The sequence below is a fragment of the Mytilus galloprovincialis genome, chromosome 1, assembly GCF_965363235.1.
Source record: "Mytilus galloprovincialis chromosome 1, xbMytGall1.hap1.1, whole genome shotgun sequence".
NCBI classification, from domain to species: Eukaryota; Metazoa; Mollusca; class Bivalvia; order Mytilida; family Mytilidae; genus Mytilus; species Mytilus galloprovincialis.
In genome coordinates, this window is record NC_134838.1 from 115,149,456 (window position 1) to 115,176,621 (window position 27,166).

The 27,166-nt window shown below is 32.1% G+C and overlaps 1 protein-coding gene across 1 annotated transcript; it reads left to right on the top strand.

Annotated features, from left to right (window-relative positions):
* Positions 1-681: 681 nt before the first annotated feature.
* On the top strand, positions 682-19,677 carry LOC143055970 (uncharacterized). Its single transcript, XM_076229073.1, has 13 exons — positions 682-762; positions 1,939-2,325; positions 3,756-3,905; positions 4,300-4,512; positions 6,446-6,657; positions 9,381-9,780; positions 10,951-11,097; positions 12,096-12,282; positions 13,471-13,655; positions 15,647-15,898; positions 16,916-16,961; positions 17,520-17,637; positions 19,542-19,677. The coding sequence occupies exons 3-13, from the start codon at positions 3,855-3,857 to the stop codon at positions 19,648-19,650; spliced, it is 1,920 nt and encodes a 639-aa protein (XP_076085188.1). The 5' UTR covers positions 682-762; positions 1,939-2,325; positions 3,756-3,854; the 3' UTR covers positions 19,651-19,677.
* The last annotated feature ends 7,489 nt before the right edge of the window (positions 19,678-27,166 follow it).

Consider the following 27,166-nt stretch of genomic DNA (forward strand, 5'->3'; position numbering starts at 1 on the left):
CATCGTTGAAGACCATGTGGCGACGTTGAGATGTCTATTTGTTGAACACGTTTCATTAAATGACTTTCCCCTGTATCTCCTTTTTGCATAATGCATTTAATAGAAATTTTGAAAAGCTTTATTCAAGTAAAATTTCCGTCAGCCACTTATCAATATTAAACTTCGATAGAATTCAATAAATATGTGTATATCTAGTACACAAATAATCACCGAAATGTAATGAGGCATATTTTGTTATACATGCTATTATTGACAAACGTTTGCAAACCCCTTTCCTCCCATTTCACAAAGTTTAAATATCATATGGTGCTATCATATCTTAAAAATATACGTTATGCTCGACACTATATAAGTTTTTACAGTCAACCTAAATTAACCGACACTATGTGTCTGTATTTCAACTCACAAGGAACGGTCTTAAAAATACAAGTCAGAAGAAATCCAAATTGTGATAATTGAATTAGTTCGGAATTGCGTCGTGACAGATACATTCATAGCTAGAGAAACTCACCCTCTCGAGGCGTACAACATATTTTTTTGGAATTCATGCGATTTTCCTTCCCATTTTATTGGGTTTTTGTTAAGGATTTTTGAGATTTACTTTAATCGAAGAAGGAAATACCCGTGTAGTATGTGATTGCCAAATGGACGTTCATTATTGCCTGTTTGTTGTAGGTTTCATGCTCTGTACGGATAAGATATACTAAAGGATCTTTACCGAGTCCATTTCACAAAAGTCCAGTATACAAGGCAGGCTTTTACGTAAGATTAATTTTTAAAAATTATTTACATTTCTTATGTTATTACTATATAGAGAAATATTGTGTTATATAGTTGAATATTACTTTTAATTAGTTGGCTATTTCGAATAGTTAAATTACTATAAGATTTAATAAGATATTCTTCAATAAGCTGTTATTAATATATTGTAAACACTGCAAACATTATGACATCAGCAAGAACAGTTACGTTTGTATTTGTTTTATTTGTTTTTTTTTAATGTTTCGTCATTTATATGCAGTTTTTATCATTTAAATTTTAATTGTTTAGTATTCTGACAAGATTCGTTCAGAAACTACAGTTTATACAACAATCATCAAGATACCAGGTTCATGAATTAGAATGTCAAACGTTTGTTTTGTCTTCACAAGACTCATAAGTGGTGTATGCATAGAAACCTAAGGTTGTCTAAATCAATTACAGACAATGTATGCATTATTTGTATTTCATGACTCCGCACGAACTCTGATGAGAAACTACGGTACGAAACGTCCACCAGCAGTGACATCGATTTTTTTTTTTAATTTCACTATTTTTATAATTAAATACGCCAATCGTGCATCTTTCTTACTTGATACACATAAGTGGCACTCGAATCACAACAGTTTGATAAACAAATCAATTACATACTGATTGAACCTTATAAACCAAGCATTCAAAACACTTGTGCCAAATATTGCTGAGATATACAAATTTATTAAAGGTAATTCTATAGTAAATTATAAATATGTTCGAATCAAAGTCATTTAAATAATTTACAAGAACGAATTCTTATTTGATGTCGATACTAGCGGGGTGTAACGTCAAACGAGAGAGCTATCGAACCAGTGGTTGTAAAAATTCATCATAAATGTTAGCCTAATGATTTAGAAATCTAAACATGTGTTTCGTTCTCGATACACTCATCAGTTCCGCTGGATTCCAAATAGTATGAAGTAGGAATCAATAGGACAATTGGATAGCATTAAAAGTCAAATACCTGAATGCTGTTTCAATCTGACTAATGCCATTTTAGGAAAATCTATGGCTTAGGTAGAAATACTTGGCAGTTGTGAAACTTAATATCTGCGTTAACCTAATCTGTTGGTCCAACGTAAGGTTGCAGAATATATAAATCAGTTTGTACATCATTTTGTGTGTGTTTCATCTCCATTTTAGCCAGAGAAATATGAGTATACTGTAATAGAAGGTGAACACGTTAACATAGCTTTCACATCAACAGTACCAATTGGATGTATAGCATCACATCCTGAAATTCTATCTAACTGCTACCAGAATTTTTATATTTACCAACCTCAGTATGACAATGATGAACCTGTTCGTTGTAAAAATAATATCGTCAATAGGGATATTGTCTTCAGAACAAGTTTCTGTGGAATTAAAGTAGGAAATCTTGATTGGAAGGAGAAAAAACATTTACAAGTCTATGGTTTCAGTGATGGTCTCTACAATCACCAAGACCGATCAACCGTCATCAGATTCTCTGCTACATCTGTATCTGATGTCAATCACATTTGGCAAAACATTAAGATTCCCGATATCAAGGTATACAAAAATCTATACCGCGTAGCAAGTGAAAAAAAAAAATCAAACAAGAAAACTAACAGCCTCAACCTATGTAATATATAAATAATAAACGGGGAACAAATATGACAACAAAAGGCAACAACTGAATTAGAGGTTCCAGACTTGTACAGACACATACAGAATTTGGAGGGGTTAAACAGGTTTTCGGGCGTCCAATACTTTTCATAACCTGAGTTTAAAAGTCCAAATAAAGTACGAAGTTAAAGAGCATGGCAAACCACAAATTCAAAAAGGTTTTGTGTAATACATCAAAGGTAATCTTTTCATGTGTTAGAACATTCATAGTATTTCGAAAATTTCTAAATTTTATAAACAATTAATTTATAATAATGGCCATTTCAATGATTATTCATATCAACACGGTGCTGGCATTTGAATAAAAAAAACAATCGGAAAGTTGAGCATGTAATACTAGTAATAAACACTATAAAGTCGAAAACAAATTCTACGAACTAGAGTATAGATTACAGGTAGGCTCCAAACCTTACTGTTATCTCCAGTATCCATGACGGTTGCGCAGTTTATAGGATTTTCTCAAATCTGTTATCTTTTGCTGTTTAGAAGGGTTCATAAATAACACAACATGAAAAGGTTTTATAGAAAAAAATCGTATTTTAAATTTGTGTCAACAATTTGAATTTCTATAAGTTGAGTTATCCAATACAATTCATATAGCTCTCGGATAAATTTTCTGGACATAATATATGATACAACATCGTAATTCATCGAATTCGTGAAAATGACCAAATTGCCCTAAAGTAAAATAACACAATACCAAATTTCAAGGAAATACAGAAGAGGAATGTCCCTCATCAAATTGTAAAATCAAAAACTCAAGAACATCAAATGAATGGAAAACAACTGTCAATACTCCTGACTTGGAACAGGCATTTATGTATATAGATAATGGTGGATAAAATATGGTTTTATAGCTAGTCAAACCTTACACTTATATGACAGTCACATAAATTTCGTTATTTTGAAAACAATGTGTGAACAAAAAAAAACAGATATAATAAGTGAATATGTCAAAAATAGAGGCAAAGCGCAGTCAACATTATGTTATAAGCTTTATCACTATAAAAACAAATAAATGTTCAAAGCACAGTAACACAATGACGGTATATAACTACCTAGCCACTCCAAAGGGCTATTACCAAAAATGAACTAAACAGTATATGAAATAATTTACATAGATAATAGAAAGCAGATGAAATGATATTTTGAACCCAAAAGTTGTAACTCAAGGAACTTTTAATCAAATTGTGTAGATTCAATAGTTTTATTATAAATGTATGCATTGAAATAATTAGGTGCTCGTATACAAATAATTTCAAGCATGTAGTTCGTTTGTGTCTACTTTGTTAATTTTTTATTCTTTCGCACAGTTAAGTGTTATTGACAAAGATTCTGCTTTAACGAGCAGACTGTGTCAGTCTTACAATGATCCTCATATAACAACATTTGATGGTAGAGCATATCATTACATGGATATTGGAGAGCATGTCATATATAGAAATGATAGAGGACCTTATTGGGTAAGACATTTGAATCGTTTAAGAATGACCCATGTGGCTGCTCTAATATAAAAGTTTAATTTCTTTATTACCTTTCTGATTTCCGCTTCATAATTGATATGATCAAACGTTAATTATGAAATTTATTAGTGTAAACATAACAAGTGATACATTTTCTGGTGCTGAAAAAATCTACCGTCTAACTTCATTAACCAATGAAAGCATTTTAAGATTAGAAGATTGTGTCCCACATTGGTCTGGATGAAATCCATTTCCAGTAATCAATTACTAATTTTCATTTCCGGCTTAAGGGAACCTACAAATTCACGTGCATAAAACGTACATGCATAACGCATTCAAAGTTGACGAAGATGCTCCTTTTTTTACAAATATTAAGTATTGTAAATTTATGTAGGTTCATGCTTTGTTCACCAACTGTGGTTTTGGTTGGGCTGGATCTGCATGCCACTGTGGAATAGCTATCAGGAGCAGACAGTCGTTGTTTGTACTGAGGACTTGCAAAAAGATTTCACGAAAAGAAAAATACATATTAGATCAGCCTATAACTGAAATCAGGACATGTGTTGATAGTGATATGTCAGTTGTCAGTAGCGGTGATAGTTATACGGTAAATTTTTTAATTATTTTTTTACAAAATATCCATTATTGCCTAATGGTCAATATCAACCGTTTTAATAAAGGTCAATTGCTTTTATGACTAAGTTCCCCTAAAACTTAAAATTAAAGAAAAAACAAACACGGCTTCTCGTTTTACTACAGTTTTAGGACTCTAAAGTGCGATGGGGACGATAAAGTACGATGGTCACGCTAAAGTGCGATGGTCCACTCTAAAGTACGTGGTTGCAACGTTTACTAGATATCTAGTAAACATTGCAATTTATTTTGCGGTCCCCTTTAAACTATTGTCGATTTTATTGAAAATTAAGCGTAAATGATAAGTTGTCGGCTAAAACATAGTTTGTACATTGTAGGTAAATATAACATTTACAAAATGTATTTGTACTCGTTACGAATATGGAGAAAGCTTGGCGAATATTGTTTTTGTTTTCCTGCATTTACATTAAAGCTTGTACAAATAAATATTACTTATAATGACTTTTTTATTTGTAATTTAAGAAGAAGACTGTATAAGGGGGAAAAGGGGGGGGGGGGGTTAGAATATTGATGAACTGTGTGAACGGCAAGCTACACCAAATATCAAAATATTTCTAAATACGCCTTAATTAAAAAAAAAATTAAAAGGAAATACAGTATTTTGTCACACTAAATATTTTTTTTAGCAATTTTTACGTTGTTGGTCTTCTTTAAACAATCATTTCATCCTACAGTCCAGTATAATATAAAGCCTACATGTTTTACATATGTTATACCCTAACATACTAACTTTTGCAAAAAAAAAACTATTTTAAAAAATCCATGTACTTTTAGTTTAAATCCCTCCAACTTTACCTTATTGGTGCATTTCACTTTTAGTGTGATATACCATCGTACGTTAGCAAAGAAACAATCATCGCACTTTAGCGTGAAACACCATCGTACTTTAGCAAACAAACAACCATCGCACATTAGCGTGAGACACCATCGCACTTTAGCATATACCATCGCACTTTAGCGTGACCATCGTACCTTAGAGTACCATCGCACTTTAGAGTCCTACATATATATGATAGATCGTTGGTTTTCCCGTTTGAATGGTTTTACATTAGTAATTTCTGGGTCCCTTTTTAGCTTTATAATGGTTTACCTTTACACATTGTGACTACTACTGAACATCTGATTCATGACTTAGGACAGGTGCAAACAAATGCTGCGGATTTAAACGTTTAAATAGGTATAAATCTTCATCAAACAATGGTGTTACATCACAAGTGATCTTAAAAGTGACTCACAGTTTCGTAAAGAAAGGCAACAGTTGTATACAACTGTTCAATAATCATCAATTGATTAAGAGAAAACAAATCCGGGTCAAAACAAAAACCGAGTTAACACATCAACTACTAGTATAAGAGACTTGGTACAAGACATTTAAAAATGGTGGATTGAACTTAGTTTTATGTTTAACCAACCTCCTGTTTATATATCAATGTTACAAATACCGCTAAAATGACATTATGTGACAGGAATACAGTATAAAACGCAAGAACACACAGGACAGATAAGTACATAAATAAGTCATACCATAGTTCTTTACATAATGTAAACCACAGAATAACAACGGACGCCAACTCCCATGAATTTTCGACAGTATACCATAATAGAACTATTATAACATTATACTTTTAAACCCCTTTTAACGTTATATATACAAAACGGTTTAAAAACATTGAACCCAAACGATTCTAAAGAGACCAGGCGAAACTATCGAAAGTCAACCTCGTTTTATTGAGAAATAAAACAAATTATTTAGTCAATAGAAAAGTTATGTTCCAAAACATTGTGCCAAAAATAAATTTTCAATACTTTCAACGATATCTAAGAGTTAGAATTTTGCACTATGAATTTATATTTTATTTGTAAAATTATGTCACAATTTATTTTAGGTCACGTTACCTATTGGAACGGAAATAAAATTTACAGTGTCTACTTATTCCCGTTTCATCACGATGGTATCTGTTAAACCATCTATATATGACATAAACGAAGCAAGAGGTCTTTGTGGAGTTCCAAGTGCAACTAAGGATCCTTCTGATGATTTTCACCACCGTGAACAAGGATCAATAACCGATGATCAGAAATTTGCCCATTCTTGGAAGTAAGTTAATTATTTTCATTTTACAATAAAACGTCATAATACTTGGAATATGAAAGACATACGTCTTAAATTTTTACTGCAAATTATAAAAGAAAGGAAGTAGACATATTTACAAGTAAGATAACTGTTGACGCGACGATGATTGGTCCATGTCCCTTGTCACCCCTTTTCATTTTAGTAACTGTTCTAACGGAATAACATGAGCGGTATCATTTTTTTTCTAAAACGGATGTGCATTTCGACAATAAATGTTTCTTCATTGATGTTTCAAGAGTAAAATACCTCAAAATCAAAAACCTTTTAAATCATGAAGAACTGATTAACCCAAAAAGCATAAGAAAAACATCCGAAGACGACAATGAATTAGAGCTTTGCATGAGTGAGGTATATTCCTTAAAGTTGAATAATTTACAAAATTAATAACAAAATATCCGTATTTCCTCCTCCTCGGTGGTTTAGTGGTGGTAGAATGTTTTCCTTGAGTGCTAGTGATCGTAGTTTCGAACCCCGGCAGAGTCAAACCTAAGATTTAAGATGTTTTTTTGCTGCCCCTCTACCAAGCACGCGGCATAAGGGAGTAATATCAAAGACTACCCACCTGCAGAGCTATAGACCCAATGATAGTAATATAATAATCTGTAAAAGCACCAGTTAAGACAATGAAATGACTTAATATAAATATAAGAAGATGTGGTATCAGTGCCAATGAGACATCTCTCCATCCAAGTCATAATTTGTTAAAGTTTATTCATGAGGTAGAAAAGCCTACGTATTTCAAAAATACAAATTTTGAAAACAGTTTATCAACAATTGTGACATATCAATAAATCACACATATTACATAACATAAAAACACCGTATCATTATGAGACCAACTCGCCAGTTGTAACAAGCTATATTTATTGAATTTATTATAAACAAACATATATATAAAGAGTCCGTCACATATGATATCTGTACTGGCCGCTGTCATTTTGAAATATCTACAAAGATAAAACATAAACAGTCGGAAAACAACTACTAGTAGATGAAAAATACATGCATTCTCCATATAATTGTCTATTTAGCTGCACTAGTAACTAAGCTTCGAATAATTATACACTGTTGTAAGATAAACAAAGAAACTATTACTGCTTTTGAAATTTGTGCAACATAAGTTGCAACTTTAAACTCAAAATTTAACATGTCGAATACGGACCAATGGTCAATGTTTATTAAAGTAAATAAACTCCAAGGAAAATTCAAGACGGATAGTCATTTATCAAATGGCAAAATATAAAGCTGAAACTTATCAAATGAATGGAAAACAACTATCAAATCCCTTGTTTGGTATAGGTATTTCCGTATGTAGAAAATGGTGCATTAAAGCTGGTTGTATAGATAGCTTAACCTATCACCTGTATGACAGTCACATAGAACTCAATTTTATTGACAAACATGTGTGAGTTAAACAAACGGAATTAAGATATTAAAATGTCAAAAATAGGGGTGCAGCAGTCAATTGGCATTGTGTAATCATCTTAATCACTGTAATAAACAAACAACTATGTCAACAAAGAAAAACAAAATGGCATATATAAACACTTATTTATAATAAACCTTTTAAAATTGTCCGTATATAAAGTTTGAAATTATAAAAAAATAAGATTTCAACTCCCTCAGGCAAAGTTGACATAGGAATAATTTGGCAGTATTTAAGTGCTTTTTGGTAATACAGCTCTTCAAATGTTTTGGTTCTTATACATCCTCGGCATTCTAAAATTAGGCTTTGAGCTTTCCTTATGAAAGTAAATCAAGAAAAGCGTTTCGAACGCATGAAAATAATAGCGTGTTGTTTTCCTTTATTTAAGACAACGCACGTAAGAAATATGAAAGACAAGACTTCAAAACATTACCGTAGTCCAATAACACAATGATGGGCTGTATTAATACCGAGCCACGCCAAGAGGATATTATCAAAAATTAACTTAATAGTATAGAAAAACAATTTAGAGGCATTTTTAATTAACATATTATGTATGTGAAATTTGTTAAACACTAAAAAACTGTTGGGTATACTTCTTTTAATATATAGACAATAATAGTGCATTGACTTGACATATCAACGATATAAGGATGAGGCTTAGAAACGGGGAAATGCGAGGCTGTGCCGAGCTATTTCCCCGTTTCGGGCCTCATCCTTATATCGTTGATATGTCAAGTCAATGCACTATTATTGTCTTTATACTGCAATCTATTGTTGTCTAATGCGTTAAGGTTATTTATTTGATTTAAATACTGGGGGAAATCCCCTTTAAAAAGGCCTCATATCATGCTCGCGGAGAAATATACAACACAATGAAATGTACATTTACCTGTTGATACCCACACTCGATGGTGAACGAAATCGTTAATATCAACCATAAGCATAAAACATAATGATTTATAGGATGCAAACAAAAAAAATTAACCAATGAAATATGTTTTTCCAATAAATTCAAAATAAACAAGGTTAAGTCGTTTCACGCATCGTTGTATGCATTGGAAACAAAAACAGGTTGAAGAGGTCGTATGAATAATTAATTATTATTTCGGCAACTTCTATTTAAATATTCATGAAGAAAAGTGATATCGGGTCAGTGACTGTATATGACATAGAAATATACAGTCAACGCATTTTGACTGCTCAAATAGAACGAGTGCAGTATAAAAATAGATATCATGTTACTTGTGATTTTTTTCAGGATTCACCCTTCTACTAATCCCAAAGAACAGCTCTTCATACCAAATCCTCATTTTCTATCCGAGGAACCTAATATTGAAATTGAAATTGAAAATGACAACTCAAATGCAAACGTGACGACAGGAACCTATTGTGTTTGTGAGAAACAAGCGAGAAAGGTTGGCGAAGAGTTTTATACTGCTCAGTGTAGTTTGTCAGATAGCACACAGTATTGTCCTTCTGATGAACAATTGTTACCTGGGAATGAAAAACCAAATAATCCAGTTGTAACAGTTTGTACATCAAGCAAACAGAGAAGATCGTTGTCACATAGAAGTCGACGTAGCGTTACGGATACTGATGATGTCGTTTTGGACAATGACTCCTTAGATTACGATGATGATGTTAACGACAACATCACTGTAAGACAATTATATCGTAACACTATTAGTTTAAGTATTGTAATTTATAGGGGATTAGGAAACAAGATTTGCAACTTATATTAATCCCTTTCCACTTTGCAGTTTCGAGTGCTGCCTTGTAGCGGCATAAGTCTGCTCTTTTTCGAAATGTCTTAAACGTGCAAGAGATATGGATCTCTTTTAACACGGGTCATCCATTTATCGCCCCCTTCCGACGGAATATAATCTTTTTCTCAAGACCATGCTCGCATAGGTGCCAGGGGAGAGTCGAAAATTAAGTCCCTGAAATTTTCATCCCGGAACCAGGAACCTTTGTGTTAGTAATCCGATGCACTAACCACTACACCACGGCTCTCTTTAGTACACTATTAAGGTCGACACTGTATATCGGAAATACATTTCTTCCGTCAAAATGAGCTTGCAATGTCTTGCTGATACCAGATTCGTTGATGATGAAATCCATGAAAATGAAAATAATAGTGCGAAAAAGATTTGAAGTTTCAAAATAAACATTCCCTATTTCCATTCTCAATTTTAATACATATGACGCCTAATATTCATGATAGCTATATAGTACAACCAATATTACTTTTTTAATTCCTTTTCAGTTTAAAAAAAATATAATATAGAAGCCAAATTCAACAAAAACAAAAATATTTCTAATATCGAGTGTAATTTTCTTATAAAGATGCAGTGTAAATATGTATTTATTTGTGACAATAAGGTATTTCTTTTTAATTTTGTATATCTTGTGTATTTGGGTTGTTTTGGTGATCTTTGGATAATGAGGTTACTCTCCTGAGATGAACATTATTGATCCATTCATTTTCCAAACTTTGTATTATTTTGTTATTTTACAATAATCTTAGCTTATTTACAAATTTTTTAAGTAAAACTATAATGTAAAATTGTTTCGATCCCGTTTCACGTATTCACGTGGTTCTTTTGTTTTTACTATAGATTTTCATGAAAATAACAAAAAGTTTACACAACGTTTAAAGACAAATACAATAGAAACATTGACATTGTTTCTCATTTTCAAGTTATTTTACTAAACGATCGATTTAAAGTATTAGTTTGTACATTTGCATTTGATCCATAATGACGAGAAAATCACAATTCCCTAGTTTTTCATTTTTAAGGTTGTATATATCTGGCCGTATTTTACAGGAATTGACATTTAGAAATGAATGGACAGAAGAAAAGGCTAATCAGACATGCACAAAACGCATAAAGAAATCCCTTCCTTCTGAACTACCAGACATACCAGGATTATCAGATTATGACTACATCCAATCCTGCATCCTGGATATCAAGGTGAAATTAATATTTATTTAGTTTTAATTGAAAATAGTTAAAAGGTTATAAATTCAAAATGTTAGATGATGTTATCTTATATCACATTTTTGCACAAGCTTGATGATAACTTTCAATTTAATATATTCTAGTTTGCTGAGGAATGAAATCACAGAAAAGGTGAAATAAAGTGTGTGGGTTTTTTTTATGGTTTAGAGGTTTTGATTCATCTCGAAGCCACGATTTGAATTTTTGGTTGGTCTGAGGTTTCGAACTAAATTTGCTATCATAAAGAAAATAACATGTTATATTTTTTGTGCGTTCAAAGCGTTTCTCTAGATGATCGTTTTTAAAATTAAAAAAAAATTAGCAATTAAAAACCCAAGAATACAGAAACACTTGAGTACCTGAAAAGTAAGATATAAAAATATAACAACAAGGACAATTCAAATAATCCCATTATCAAATGGCAAAATCAAAATCTCTAACACATCACACGAATGGAATACAACTGTCATATTCCTGACTTGCTACAGGCATTTCCTTACGTAGAAAATGGTTGAACAAATCTGATCGTACATCTAGCTAAACCTCTTACTGTATAACAAAGGAAGAGTTTATACCCAAGAAGGACAACAACAAAAACATATAATAGCACAAATCTCTGTATGGTCAACTAACAGACAATTATCAAATATTGACTGAGTCGGGATATGTATCGATGCATGCATAGCAGAGTAACAGCCTGTCAATGTAAATGAATGTTTTTGGTGTTCGTGAGATTCCATCAGTTTAAGTTCCTTATCTTAATTTGTATCTACCAAATTGATTGATCAGTAAACTACTTTTATTTGTTTAATCTTATAAATACAAGATGTTTTTGTGTTAAACAAATGTTCCAATTTAAACTTTAAGTAAGTAAATTATCTTGTAAACTAATTACAATATAATTTTTGTATACTTTTTAAAATGGAAATTACCTGTATCAATATATAATTTCTATACTTTATTATTTTCAGTTTACTGCAGGGACCGACTTCGTACAAGATACGGTTGGTGCTGCTCAGACAAAAACTATTATGGAATTATCAAGAAATGAAACATTGTCACTTACAGAAACAGATGATGGATCACAAACTATTTTAGACTATGTCACAAGTTTACTTTGTCCTAATAACTGTACTGAAAACGGAAATTGCACATCAGGTATAATATGTTTAAAACTTTCATTAAAATTAGCTTGTAAATTTTGCATTCATTACTATTAACAGGATATCGTTATATATGTATGAATGGATATTGGCAATGTCGATTGTTTTTGTCCATAAGATGATACTTTGACTAAGAAATTTAACTTACTTAGTGACATAATATTATGTATATTAACAAGGTTCTAACAAGCACTCTGAAAAGCCGCTAGTAACGCCATTGAGTCCTTTATTAGAAATGCTTGTTGGTCTCTTTATTTTTTTCTTCTCTACTTCTGTAAACTTATGGATATTAGTGCTTTGTGGCATTTTACGTGAAGTATATTCTAAATGCTTACCCAAAATTAATGTTCAGCTGAATTGTAATTCATTGTGTAACAAATGATTCTGCCATCATCTTTGCAATGACAATTTGATGCTATATTTTTGTCAGTGATTGGATATATTAATGACTGGACTACGGTTTGTAAATGAGAAACTGTTTTCCCCGGAAAGAAAAATTTAACGATTCAAACTTGCAGAGTGTTTAATAGAAGTTTCATCAAAAATGATAAATATGACTACAATTCCCTATTTTTCATTGTTTCGTTTCTGCAAAAAGTACTTTCTTTGTAAAACAGAAACTATTTTTTTTAAATTCAAATAGAATGGTTATTTTCTCAGTTTTAAAACAAATGCTTGCATTTTTTCATAGAAGTCAACAATTAAGAACTACACGGGATATTTTGACTATTTTATTTATTGTGTTTGTTTAGTTAACGCATCATTGTAAATATAACGGAATTTGATGAAACTGTCATCAAAGTGAGAGGGTTAGCGCTATAAAACCAGGTTCAATCCACCATTTTCTACATTTGAAAATGCCTGTACCAAGTCAAGAATATGACAGTTCTTGTCCATTCGTTTTTGATGCGTTTTGTTATTGATTTTGCCATGTGATTATGGACTTTCCGAATTGATTTTCCTCTAAGTTCAGTATTTTTGTGATTTTACTTTTTTTTACTTAAGGTCAGTAGAGTTCCGCTAATCTGTTTGAATCAGGGATTTGTTTACATAACGATTTTGTATTGTAGTGTATACAAATAAACCACATGTTAATTCATCATATTATACAATGATTTATTTTTATAAATAAATTTGATAAATGAATATAACGCGTGTTCAAATCACATTTTTATTATTCTAGGTGTTTGCTCGTGTAATGATGGATACATTGGTGATGATTGTTCAGAAGAAATGTCAAAGCCGCCACAAAACATTTCTCTACCAGCAAATGGTTTGTGTGGAACAAGAACAAGGGCTTGTAAAAGGACTAATATATATGGAACGTTCAAATCAAAAACCGTATGGTGTAGACGTAGACACTATCGGGTACTTAATAGAGTAGATAGTCGGCTTTGGCAAAGTTGGAAATTCAAACTATAAGTCTGCTGATACTTATAGGTTGAATTTCCTTAGCTGTATTTGGCATAACTTTTAGAAATTTTGGTCCTTAATGCTCTTCAACTTCGTACTTTAGTTGGCCTTTTTAACTTTTTTGGATTCGAGCGTCACTGATGAGTCTATTGTAGACGAAACGCGCGTCTGGCGTATATACAAAATTTAGTCCTGGTATCTATGATGAGTTTATTATTAGTAACTCAAGGCAATGCATGTTACTTTTTACTGTAAGATAATTATTTTAGGTGCCATTACTGATAAACCGAAATATTGAAGGTTGCATTTCTGTAAATATTGACAATGCATTTTCTCATGGAACTCCCTTTACGGCTAAAACTTTTACTTTGAAGTTTCGAAAAAAAAAATCATATCCTAGAATGGAAAGTTCATATGCAATAGTATTTTTTTTCAAAAGTCAAAATATAGGGCTGTGCGGCATATTTTCAACGTTTTTATGCCCGAACTTCTAAGAGTTTAAACTAACACTAAATTTCTTAACTACTGTAGGGTTACCACAGATTTCTATATAAACAGTAAACAGTATTCACATGTATATTTTCTGGTAACATTCCCAAGTTATGTGTCTATGAGGTGCAACCTACAGATCAGAACTGGTAACCAGTATGTAAACAAAATTAATTATCTATGAATATTCTATTTCTCTCCTAAAGACGCGTGGTTTGAGAATCAGCTGTATTTACAAAGTGCAATCTAAATGTTGACTCTTTCTCATTTGACATTCAGTTTCACTGATTCGACTCAGATATCTTTTAATTGATTTAAAACTTACATGCAATTTAAAACAAATTAACAAATCACATAGATGGTTGTTATGTATGCGCATTTCGGGTATGTTTAAGACTAAACGTTATTTAATCAATCATCGATAAAACTCATAAGAATGCCGAAGATCTACGTCACGATAAAGACATTATTATAAACTATAATTTCACAAAAAGCACGTGCAAAAGTATTATGACGATTTTTGAGTCTGATTTTAGTTTGGTTTAATATCATTGATAAAAAAATATCCTCAATCCCCTAGTTGGTTTTCCCTGCAAGAGAATGATTTTTTTTGTGGGTCGAATCAGTCATCTAGATGTTTTTTCCCGTTGACGCCTTTATTCACATTTCAATGTTGACATTCTTTTATTTTGTAAATCTGAATACATTCAGCTCATGCGTTTCCCATCTCCAGCTCAGTTTTTGATTGAAGGTTACATAAAAATGAATTCAAATGAGGAAGAACTTGTCAGACAAACCAACGATGAGTTTTATAATTTTTATTCTATAAAATTGATCCAAATTAACTATATTAAGCTTCTCAATGATCAAAAGAAGTGTTTTTCAAACTGCTATCTATCCAACCAATTTTTCCGAGAAAGTGATTGGTTCAAGTTTTCTGAAATTTTTATATTTTTTCCAAAGGGTCAAATTAAATATTTTGTCAAAATTTAAGAAAATTAAACGACCTAAAATAATTTTAGTCAAGGTGTTGGGTACCACTATATAAACGGACGATAAAAGAAGCTAGAACATTAGGTTTAACATATATACAGGTATATTGATATTGTCCCTTTGACACATTCCCCATTTCCAATCTCCATATTTTAATTGTTCTGTTTTGGTCCAATTGATAAATATCTTAATGAACTATCGATTAAAGAAACTACATATACAGCTTCCTTCTCCATATTTCTAGACACTTATTTATCTCTAGACATTTATCTCTTGTCTTATTTGTAATCATATCTGATATTAGTTTGCTATAAAACCAGGTTTAATCTACTATTTCTACATAATGAAATGCCTGTTCCAAGTCAGGAATATGGCAGATGTATTTCATTCGTCTGATTGATGGAAACTGAAAAACTGATGTGACATCAGGATCTTTGCACCCTAAAAATGTTTATTTTTTTTAGATACTGGACGGATTACATGAATATACATCAGATTACGAGATGATAAAGGCAGATTACAGGAATCTTTTCATGATATCTGTCAATCTAGAGTCACCAAGACGTAAACGATCTACAGATGATGCAGTGATGGCTGATGGGTTTGAACTTAGCTTGTCAAATGATGGAAAACAGTTTGGAAATAGCGTCAACATATTTATTTTTGATGAGCAATGCTTTAAATGTGATACAAAGTCTAAGAAATGTTATTTATTGGTACGTTCATCTAAAAACTTAAGAACATAAGAAATTTTAAGACGGGCTTTGGTGGTGATGCAGTATGGGCAATTGAAGTAATTTAAAAGACATCTTTTTGATGTCTTTTTTTCGCGTAATGTACTTTATATATTTATTCTATTTATTATTTATATGTAAAAAATAAATATAAGGTATCTGTAAATGAAACTGATGACTAACAATGCACATAAAAACAAAAGATAGCTGGAAGTCATACCACGTCCTTTATCAATAGGAAGTGTGTATACAATGTGTCACACGTAGCCAGACTAAAAAATGTTCATATGATGAAATCATAATCTTTCAGTCAGTTTAGTTGAAGTCTGGAGCTGGCATGTCAGTTAACTGCTAGTAGTCTGTTGTTATTTATGTATTATTGTCATTTTGTTTATTTTCTTTGGTTACATCTTCTGACATCAGACTCGGATTTCTCTTGAACTGAATTTTAATGTGCGTATTGTTATGCGTTTACTTTACTACATTGGTTAGAGGTATAGAGGGAGGGTTGAGATCTCACAAACATGTTTAACCCCGCCGCATTTTTGCGCCTGTCCCAAGTCAGGAGCCTCTGGCCTTTGTTAGTCTTGTATTATTTTAATTTTAGTTTCTTGTGTACAATTTGGAAATTAGTATGGCGTTCATTATCACTGGACTAGTATATATTTGTTTAGGGGCCAGCTGAAGGACGCCTCCGGGTGCGGGAATTTCTCGCTACATTGAAGACCTGTTGGTGACCCTCTGCTGTTGTTTTTTATTTGGGCGGGTTGTTGTCTCTTTGACACATTCCCCATTTCCATTCTCAATTTTAAGTCTTTTAAGTTTTTGATTTGACAAACGTGTCTACAAATTTTTATTTTTATTTCTCTAAACAAAATATATTTCTCTATAAATAAATTACTGAGATGTCTGTGTATGTCCTTTTATTAAAAAAAATAGTATATTTTAGTATTAGATAGTTAAATGGTGATATACACAAATACGTGTTCTAACTTACAGGATTCGTGTCCTGTAACAACTACGGATCCTCCAGAAGCTGTAACTGGTTAGTAGAGAATATAGTTTTGCATGTGTTGTTCTTTATAAATTATCACATCTTTATCGACATGAATAATTAAACTTTTATCAGAATTTATGTAATTTGCTTCTCTGGATCATAAAGCAAATACAATAAATCGTACGTTCAGATAGTATGATGTTAGGACTATGGTACGTTCGGAAAGGAAATGCGTACTAGGTAAATAAATTTAACATAAGAGTAGTACAGTAAAGATCATCGGGAACACTAGAACTCCAAGTGGTAAGAGGCTGAATGCGTAGAAAGGGGAAGAACCCCTAATACAATACCTCACGTTTACACGATTCCAAATTCATATCTAATTACAGATAGGTAAAAGATATGAAAGGGACATTCAAACTAATCATTTGGAAACAATCAGACAATGTCAAGGCAAACAAACATTAAAAAGACCAACAAGAAAAAGTAAGCTTTCTCTACGGTTCTTTTTCTTTTAATACTTATATTTCGTTTATACCAACTTATAGTAAAACAAAGTGCATAACTACAATGTTATATGCTTAAGGACTTTTTTAAATGTTTCAGAAAGTGTGAATCACTCCCAATATACTAAGTACGTCATTATTGGAACATCTGGAGTACTGTTAATCATCACAGTCATATTCATACTTTTGTTTTTGAAAGTAAGGAAATTCAATTCGAGGTGAGTATTGGTAAAAATCAAATGTAGATGATATAAGAAAAAATTAAAAATGCAATCAAAACATAATTATAAGCAGATTGTACAAAAAACTCACTGGAATAAACATTTCCCTAAAAACTATCGAAGATGAATAATAGTTGAGCCTCCTCTACCTACAAAAAAGGCGCACAAGAATAAACAGACAATTGGAACCAAAATACGTGATCAAGTAAGGGAATGAGATCAATATTCGACCCACTAGGATTTTTAGTATTTGTTACATCACTATATAACAATATATAAAACAAATAAAATGGGATGAGTTTGATACTCACATAACCTCTCTATATGCTACTGCCTGCACACATTCATGTACCTCATCTTCGGTTTTGTTTGAAAATATGTTAGTGCTGATAGTGAATTGAGATTGGTGCTGACGGCACATTTTTTACCTTCTGTCTTAAATCTTTTTGAAACTGACATAAATCAGAAATTGCTTGATATTTAATTTCAACTAGTGGTATACACACTTGTCTTTGTGGGAATTCTTTTTTCTGACCTGGCATTGTCTATCTTTATGTTGTTTAAGAGAGAGGTATACTTAGCTTTGTGCGTTCGTCTGTGCCAATATTTAGGTCTCATTCACTGTGTGTCTCTCTTCAGAAGTGATTACATATTTGCTCGAAAACTTAAAAATATAAATAAAGGGTACAGCAGTCAACATTTTTTTTATAATCAAAAACAAACAAAAACCTTAGCAACATAAATAGCCATTCAAAAAAGGAAAGATTTTCAGAGATGTACAACAGAAAGTAAAATCACAAAAATACTGAACTCTGTGACGGAAAGTCTCAAATCAAATGGCAAAATCAAATGATAAAACACATCAAACGAATGGACAACAAATGTCATATTCCTGACTTGGTACAGCCATTTTTAAAAATAGAAAATGATGGATTGAACCTGATTTTATTTTGCTTAACCTCACACTTGTACAACAGTTGCATCAATTTTCATTTTATTGACAATGCTGCGTTAACAAAATGTCACAAATAAGGGTACAAAACAACACATACCCTACCAAAAGCTAAGGGTGATTTCAGGTGCTCCGGAAGGAGAAACAGATGCTGCTCGGCATGTGGCACAAGTCATGTTGTTAGAAAGCCGATTAAATAGTCTAATTTGGAAGGTCACATTCGTGAAAAGGGAAGGGTATTGTAGTTACGACATAAGGAACATATCCGATATGATTTGTATAACGAATATTCAATAACGGTCAGCTAACGCTTGATGGCGTCCGTAAGAGATTATTATAACTTCACCATTTGAATCCCTTGGTTTAAAAATAAAAGATCTCAATTGGGAAGATGAAATCATCTCATTTGCCATGATTTTTGTTTTCAACCGACCCTCAAAGACAATTTCTCGATATAAGTCCTAATCAAATGACAATTGTCACGAGAAAGTTTTTATCTAACGAAGAGGCAATTGAAACGGAGAATTTAGACAACAGTTTAGTTTTCTTTGTACACTCTGGTATCATACCCGACTTTGGAGGTTACAGTATTGAAATCGCCTCGTCTGTCATGTCTTGTCACTCTTTAGTCTGAACAAAATTACTGCATATTTCGTCAGCAGTTTGACAATGATGCACTGTGACGTCTGGGACTATTTTTTCATTTTGTCAGATACATATACCTACTTTCTGTTTTTCGAAACTTTTTCATTTATTGAATAAACTTCAAAACTTGTGTCATATCTTTATCAAAACCTGTTTAACCGAATGCTTTGCATGATGGATTAGGGGTAAACTAGATGCACGGCAATGTTTGTATTGTTGCTTATTGGACGTCTCAACGATATTTCTGTTTCATAAAGTGTTTTGATACATTGATCGTACAATCAGATAATTGAATTAATTTTAGGAACAAGAAAGGCATAGAAAAGTTTACATCGACACCTAAAGTTGAAATGTGGAATGTATACAAAGGGAGAGGGAAACAAGAAAAACTGCACATGGACATGAATAATTAAAAAAAAGATATTTTGTACCAATATTGATGTATTGCACTTTATCTGAATATTATTGTAATAGAAAAGACTTTCAAAATAACTAATTACCGGTGTTGTATAATATTACTTATAAGTATACTTTGTATGATTCATTATGTTTTTTACCTATGTTCTTACAAATTTAGGTGCTTTTCATTTTCTTGTTGAATAAATGTTGAATGTCTTTATTATTTGTTAAGTTACATATAATAAAATGAGGAAACACCTGCCTGATTTTGATAATTCATTGTCGATGTTTAATCAACTTTACAGTAGCTATGTCAATAGAAATTCAGAAAACGTTTGTTTTCACGTAATATAAGCCTATCGCTCAAGTTATATATCAAATATTTATCGACTTTGCTTTAAAAATGCTGCTGTCGTAAAGTTTTGTTTTCAACAGACCTTCAGTGTCAAGATATGAGGCAGATTAACGGTATCTGTTGAAGTTCCAGTTCGTTGTGATAGATGCGTTCAACAAAGTCACCGAACTTTTGAATTATATATAGTAAGAGAACATTTTGTAGGAGTTTAAGTAGTGTGATTTACTGAAAACATGAGTTTTATAAACCCTGTGTACCATCATTCCTCATGTGAAATTATAATTTTGCAAATACTTTGAACGACAAAATTATTTTATATTGACATTTACATTTTGACGCCAAACACGCGACTCTTAGCAATGAATGTGGATAGATGCTTTTTGTGCTGTTTTGACAATTTTACCTGGTATGTCTGTATTGTTAAAGCATCGTTGTAAATGTGGTGGAGTTTGATGCGGCTGTCATACAGTGAGAGGTTAAGCGCTACTAAACCAGGTTCTATCCACTATTTTCTACATTTGAAAATGCCTGTACCAAGTCAAGAATATGACAGTTGTGATCCATTTGGTTGATGTTTTTTGTCATTTGATTTTCCATTTGATTAGGGACTTTCCGTTTTGAATTTTCCTCGGAGTTCAGTATTTTTCTGATTTTACTTTTCATCTGTTGGGACGATACTAAAACTTACATATTTATAGATTCTCGATTGCTATATTGATAACATATGTGTTACATTGTGAGGACGTGTATATAATCAACCAATCAGCATTCCAATGGGAACCAACTGTGTTCCTGTTCTTGCCACATTGTTCCTGTATTCATATGATGCAGACTCCATACAGGAAAAGAAGCTTGCCTTAAGCTTCAACTTCACTTTCCGCTAAAAACTTGATGTCCTTTCACTAAACAAAAATCAAAGTTTAGTGACTATGTTGAACTAAAATTTCCCATTGAACTTGAGATACAGTATACAATCAATACAGTTAAGTTGGACTAATATTTTACTTATGTATAGAAATGGACAACACTGTTCGGTTAAAAAATGAAATTTACTGAACTAAATAAATGATTTTAGCTTCTCAATGGTGAATAAATAAAGGCTTTAGGTTCTCAATGGTAAAATTTCTATCTTTTTCGAGCAGGATACCAGCAGCACATGTATAAGGAGCAATACCTCCTAGTATGATATAAGCAGCACGATCAACAATCAATAAACTTATCTTAAACAAAGATCGAGATTCCTGTTGACTTTTTTACTAACTAAAAATCCGGGTCTGTATCATTTACTGCTCTCATATTTAAAACCATTGAAATATCATTATTTTTACACTAGCTTTCTTTTTATATATATCTTAACCTTTTTGATCCCCTAAACAGACACATATACAAACAAAAAGGCAAATGTAGTATACCGCTGTTCATTTGATCATGAATCACTAATGCGGAAATAAATCCGGATCACAAACAAACGAAATACTTTAAGGCAATCTTGGAATCTAGTTATGTTAGCTAAAATCAGATAATTTTCCGTCTATATTCAATGACTTATAGATTTAAAGTTTTAAACCAGAATTATGAAAGTCTACAAATCTTATCAATTGGGTATCTGGTTTAAATGAAAAAGTAATTTGAAAGTGAATTTAGAAATAATGAGCAAAAGTTACGATGTATGAATAAAGGCAACAGTATTATACCGCTGATCAAAAACAATACATTGATTAAAAGAAAAGAAATCTGGGTTACAAACTAATAGTTATCAAAAGTACCAGGATTATAATTTAGTACGCCAGACGCGCGTTTCGTCTACATAAGACTCATCAGTGACGCTCATATCAAAATAGTTATAATGCCAAACAAGTTCAAAGTTGAAGAGCATTGAGGATCCAAAATTCCAAAAAGTTGTGCCAAATACGGCTAAGGTAGTCTATTCCTGGGACAAGAAAATCGTTAGTTTTTCGAAAAATTCAAAGTTTTGTAAACAGGAAATTAAAAAAAGAATTTACCACATAATTGATATTTATGTCAAAACCGAAGTGCTGACTCCTGGGTTAGTGATATCCTCGGGGACGAAACGTCCACCAGCAGTGGCATCGACCAAGTGGTGTAAATAGTTATCAAAAGTACCAGGACAAACTAAAACCGAGGGAAAAACATCAACTATGAAAGGAAAACTTAGAACTACATTCATTACTGCTTCCAAGATAGTAGTCGAACAACTTTATGGTATAGAAGAACTGTTGAGAACTTAATATTGCAAGTAACGCATGTTGTTACCTCCATACCATTATAGATATAAGTGTCCGTAAACAAGTTCTTATTTTTGGAGAAATGTTAATAATAGGCGTTGTAGTCTGATAGTTGCTACTGATTTGAATCAGAATTAAAAAAATGTATTATCATCACAAAATAGAATATATTAGTTTTGACGAAAAAGTTTTTTTTTTTTTTTAACTACAAAAATTATAATATCTTTTTTAAATTGTTATGATACATATATTTTACAGAGCTCTATGTATTTTTCTTGTTTGATCGATGATGAATTCATTTTACAATTTCAATGAGTTTTGAAAGTAGTTCTGTTTTTTTTTGTCTCACATATTAACATACGTCAATTCAAAACTATATTAAAGATATACAAATCAGTTTTACTGTCTGATACTGAAATTATACATATGCATACCTTCTGTGGATAATACATTTATGTTTGGCATAGAAAAACTTAGTGAAAGTAATTAACTTTCAACTTTGATATATCAAGAGCTAATCTTTGATATATAGTTCCTATTTATGGTTATACTAGTAAGATAATAAAGATGTATTAATGATAAATGAAGTTTATATAACAAATTATAAATAATGTGTTCTCAACTAAAATTTGTAATTCTCATATGCTTAAAGAGAATTTTTTGACAATTTTTGAATTTTTAAGGTAAAATTATGTTGTATTCTACTAAATTTTTCAATGTCCAGAGAAAATGTTACGGTCGTGTTCCATATTCGGAATATTTCTACTATATTGCATTTGTTCAAGTATCAACATATGCTCATTTTACCAAAAATCATACTTATTCATTTATTTCTATGAATAGTAGATGCTACATAATGAATTTTATTGGGTCTTTAAGATTATATATTTGGATGCTGGCATCCCAAAATATCCGGATGCTGGCATCCTAATATATCTGGATGCTGGCTTCACAAAATATCCGGATGCTGGCATCCCAATATATTTGGATGCTGGCTTCACAAAATATCCGGATGCTGGCATCCCAATATATTTGGATGCTGGCATCCCAAAATATCCGGATGCTGGCATCCCAAAATATCCGGATTCTGGCATCCCAATATATTTGGATGCTGGCATCCCAAAATATCCGGATGCTGGTATCCCAAAATATTCGGATGCTGGCATCCCAATATATCCGCATGCTGGTATCCAAATATATCTGGATGCTGGCATCCCCAAATATCGGGATGCTGGCATCTCAACATATCGGGATGCTGGCATCACAACATATCTGTATGCTGACATCCCAAAATATCCGGATGCTGGCATCCCAAAATATAGGGATTCTGGCATCACAACCATGCAGACATGTACCATTTTTCATTATGACATACGAATTTAAATGCTGCTTCCTAATCAACTGGATTTTAGTATTAAGCCGCCAATATAACACCCAGTACATTTCCTAAGGCTTTGATGTGTGTTGAATGCATATGAAAACAATCAAGTAAACATAAAAAAAAGCTACTGATGAATGCCGGAAAGATTATTTTTTTGTCTTTGTTCATGTCCAGTGGCCAGTTTAATGCATATTGAGAATGTGACATCATAGGTCAGAGTGTGAAATGTATACTAGACCAACAAACTGAGTCTGAATTGTAAAGTGCTAGTTTACCATGTGAATGTTGATGTTAACAATTTCATATTTATAAAACTATGTCGATGTACTACCGGTAAGTTTCCAATAATTAGCCAATTTTAATGTTATTTTTCTGACTTTGATAACCATTATGTAAGACATGATGTAAACATCTTATTGACTATTGTGGTCTCGAGACAATACATTTATATATGATGACATCAGGACTACAATTTTCAAATCTGATATGCTCATGTTTCGAATGTTCATAGAATATTTTTTTTGAAATAAGCTTAATGCAATTGCCGGCTAAAATCATCTCAAGTTTAGTAGTTCCCAAGGCTTTTAGAAATCAACTAGAAATTCTATTTTACTGGACTAGATTCTTTTCACAGTTTTACAGGACAATCACACATATGATTTGGACAAAATTTAAAAAAAATGCTGCTCATTTTGCATTGCTTATTATCAATCAGATGAATTTGCTCAATGACAATGAACCTTGGGAATGTCTGATTAACTAAGTCTACAAAACGGATTGGTGACTGTACCTTTATTAAAATTCTAAATATGAGGTGCGTTATATGTAAACCTGCATAATATTTTTTTTTGTGTCTATGAGAAACCCCATTGGCATTCAATGTATAAATTAAGGAGATTTGTTTCCCGCAATTGCCTGTATACAATAAAACATGTACCACAATGCAATATTTAAAAAAAATCTATTATCGATACTGGTACACAGTGTCTATGATCTGTACGTACTGGATATTGTCAGTATCTCTGGACTTGCTGTATACATCTTCCAATGAGTCAGTACATCATGTCAGGATCTTCTAGTACTTGAGCCTTTCATTTTATTAACAAAACTTACATTTTCTTTATTACAATCATTATTAAACTTGTATCTTTTTTTCTGTATTTTAATATTTCAATATTTGTTAATCATTTAATCAAATCAGTTACACGAACTGGAACTTTCAAACTTTCTTTTATCATGTATTGCCAGTAATCTGAAATAAGCTGGAATCACAATTTGATCTGGTGCTGTTTGGATGACTCGTCGTCTGAGTTTAACCTGTCCAATAACTATAAAGTGTTGCGATACATTAGTACACAACACATGAATAGTAACCAGAAAGGTGAAGCCACTTCTTTACAAATGCTGAAAAGAGAAATAATAATTATATAAAAGATTATCAACAATAAATTTTCGTTGTAACATCACAACACTAGGGAACGAGAAAACGCATTATTATTCGAAGAAAACCTTCATTTAAACTTCTTTTAAATCAGTTTTCCATACCAAGATATGCCTGTTGTTTCTGTGTAGTGGTTAAAAACTATTCAAAACACATACATTTGACATATGAACCACTAGTTCAATTGATTTTTTGATGGAACAACATCCAGGTCTATACTGTACATTATGAAAGGGAGAAAAGTGTTTTTTTTTAGAAATACATCCTACATGTATTTAGCGACTTTCGTGAAATTTAATTCCCATCTAAGGGTGTAATCGGTTAACACCTTAATTTGTGTGTGTTTTTATTTTTATTTTAGCCTAGTCCTGGAACACAAAACTCTTGTAGCGATATTTACATTTTCCTTAATTTCGTATGTTCTTTTCATTCAGTTTGCAAATTTGCTATATATATGCATGCATTGCTTTTATTATCAAGCTTCCACCGAGCTTCGTTTAAAAAAAAAATGAAATAAATCACGAAAATATCAGCTTAAAATCATTTATGAAAAGATGACTCCGAGGCATATTTGTAAGACTAGCTTGACCCATAAAACTATACATGTAACCTATTAATATTAATTCCTGCCAGTAAGCTAAGTACAAAATGTATATATATTAGAGTAAATTTATTTTGAAATCGGTAAATCTGTTATGTATGATAAGCGTTTCTTTCTTTTAAAACATAGTATTTCAAATTTTACATTCAATTTGGTTCATATATGACTATTCAGTATGAGTTTTGTTCATTGTTGGAGGCCATAATATGCTGACATTTAATTGTAAACTGCTTAGTCATATTATTTGGTCTCAGTCCGATGGAGAGTTGTCTCATTAGCAATCATACCATTACTCAGATATTACTCGGACTTCAAACGGCTGTTTTGCAAGACAAGCTAGGCCCATGAGCGAAGGAAGTCAAGACTCAGACTCGTGTGAAAAAAATTGGTTAATTATACAGGTAAACACTAAAAGATGACTTTAGCGGGTCCCTATGTTATGGCAGTCAGTGCCCCCCCCCCCCCATTTATAGAAAGTTCTGGAATCACCATTGGCTACCACAAACGGATCGAAATGCATCCCTCATTGTAGTCCAAATAATTACATGACATCTTGAAAGGCTATTCGACGAAGTAGGCGTCAAAGAAAAAAATTATAATAGCCTTTCAAGATGTCATAATTATTTGGACTACCCTCCCCGACGACATGGGAGAATCTGGCGACTGACATTAATCATTGTTTCCTAACCATTTTAGCCTGTAATTTTCCCTCTGGAAGTAATCAGAATTATATTATCCGGCTGGCGTATCAAGTCACTAAAATGCGTCCGAGATTGCTCGGACTTCAAACAGCTGTTTTGCAAGACAAGTTAGGCCCATTAGCGTAGGATGTTAATAGAGTAATCTCGGACGGGCACAAGTCAAATCGTCTCCTATAGAAAAATTCGACATCTGATAATGTATAAATGAAACCATTACAGACATACAGTTGTCGAGTTGAGCAGAATATTCCTTAGGAATGGCTAAATCTGAGAAATCTCGGACTACGAAGTGCATGTAAATAATAAGCAAATCTACTTTGTCTTACCTGTATGAGTAGCGTTCTATTGCGTATATGTTTCTGTTATATCAAAATAATAATAAATTGGGGCATACTGGCCAAAGAAGTGTTTTCGTCCTTCCCCTTGCAACCATGTCCACTTCGCCGATTTTAAACATTCTTTTTACATGACGTCATGCGGGTGGGATTTGCCGCAATTAGCGTAGAAAAATAGTGCAAGCGCTTTCAGTATTAAACATAAGAAAAACTAATAAATAAGAGAATATTAAAAGGGTTACCAGTTTTAATTACTTTTCAAAAAATATTTATATCGGTATAAGTGATTCTTGCGATTTGATTTCTTATCATGTTTACTGTCTCTGCATGAATCTCTACGCATGATGGTAACACCTCTTACGTCATAATATCCCTGACGTCATTAGATAAAGTGTTGGAAGGAAAACAACAAACGGATTTTTGTTGTTGTTTTATTTTTTGCATTACACAAAATTATGCATTGGAGAACA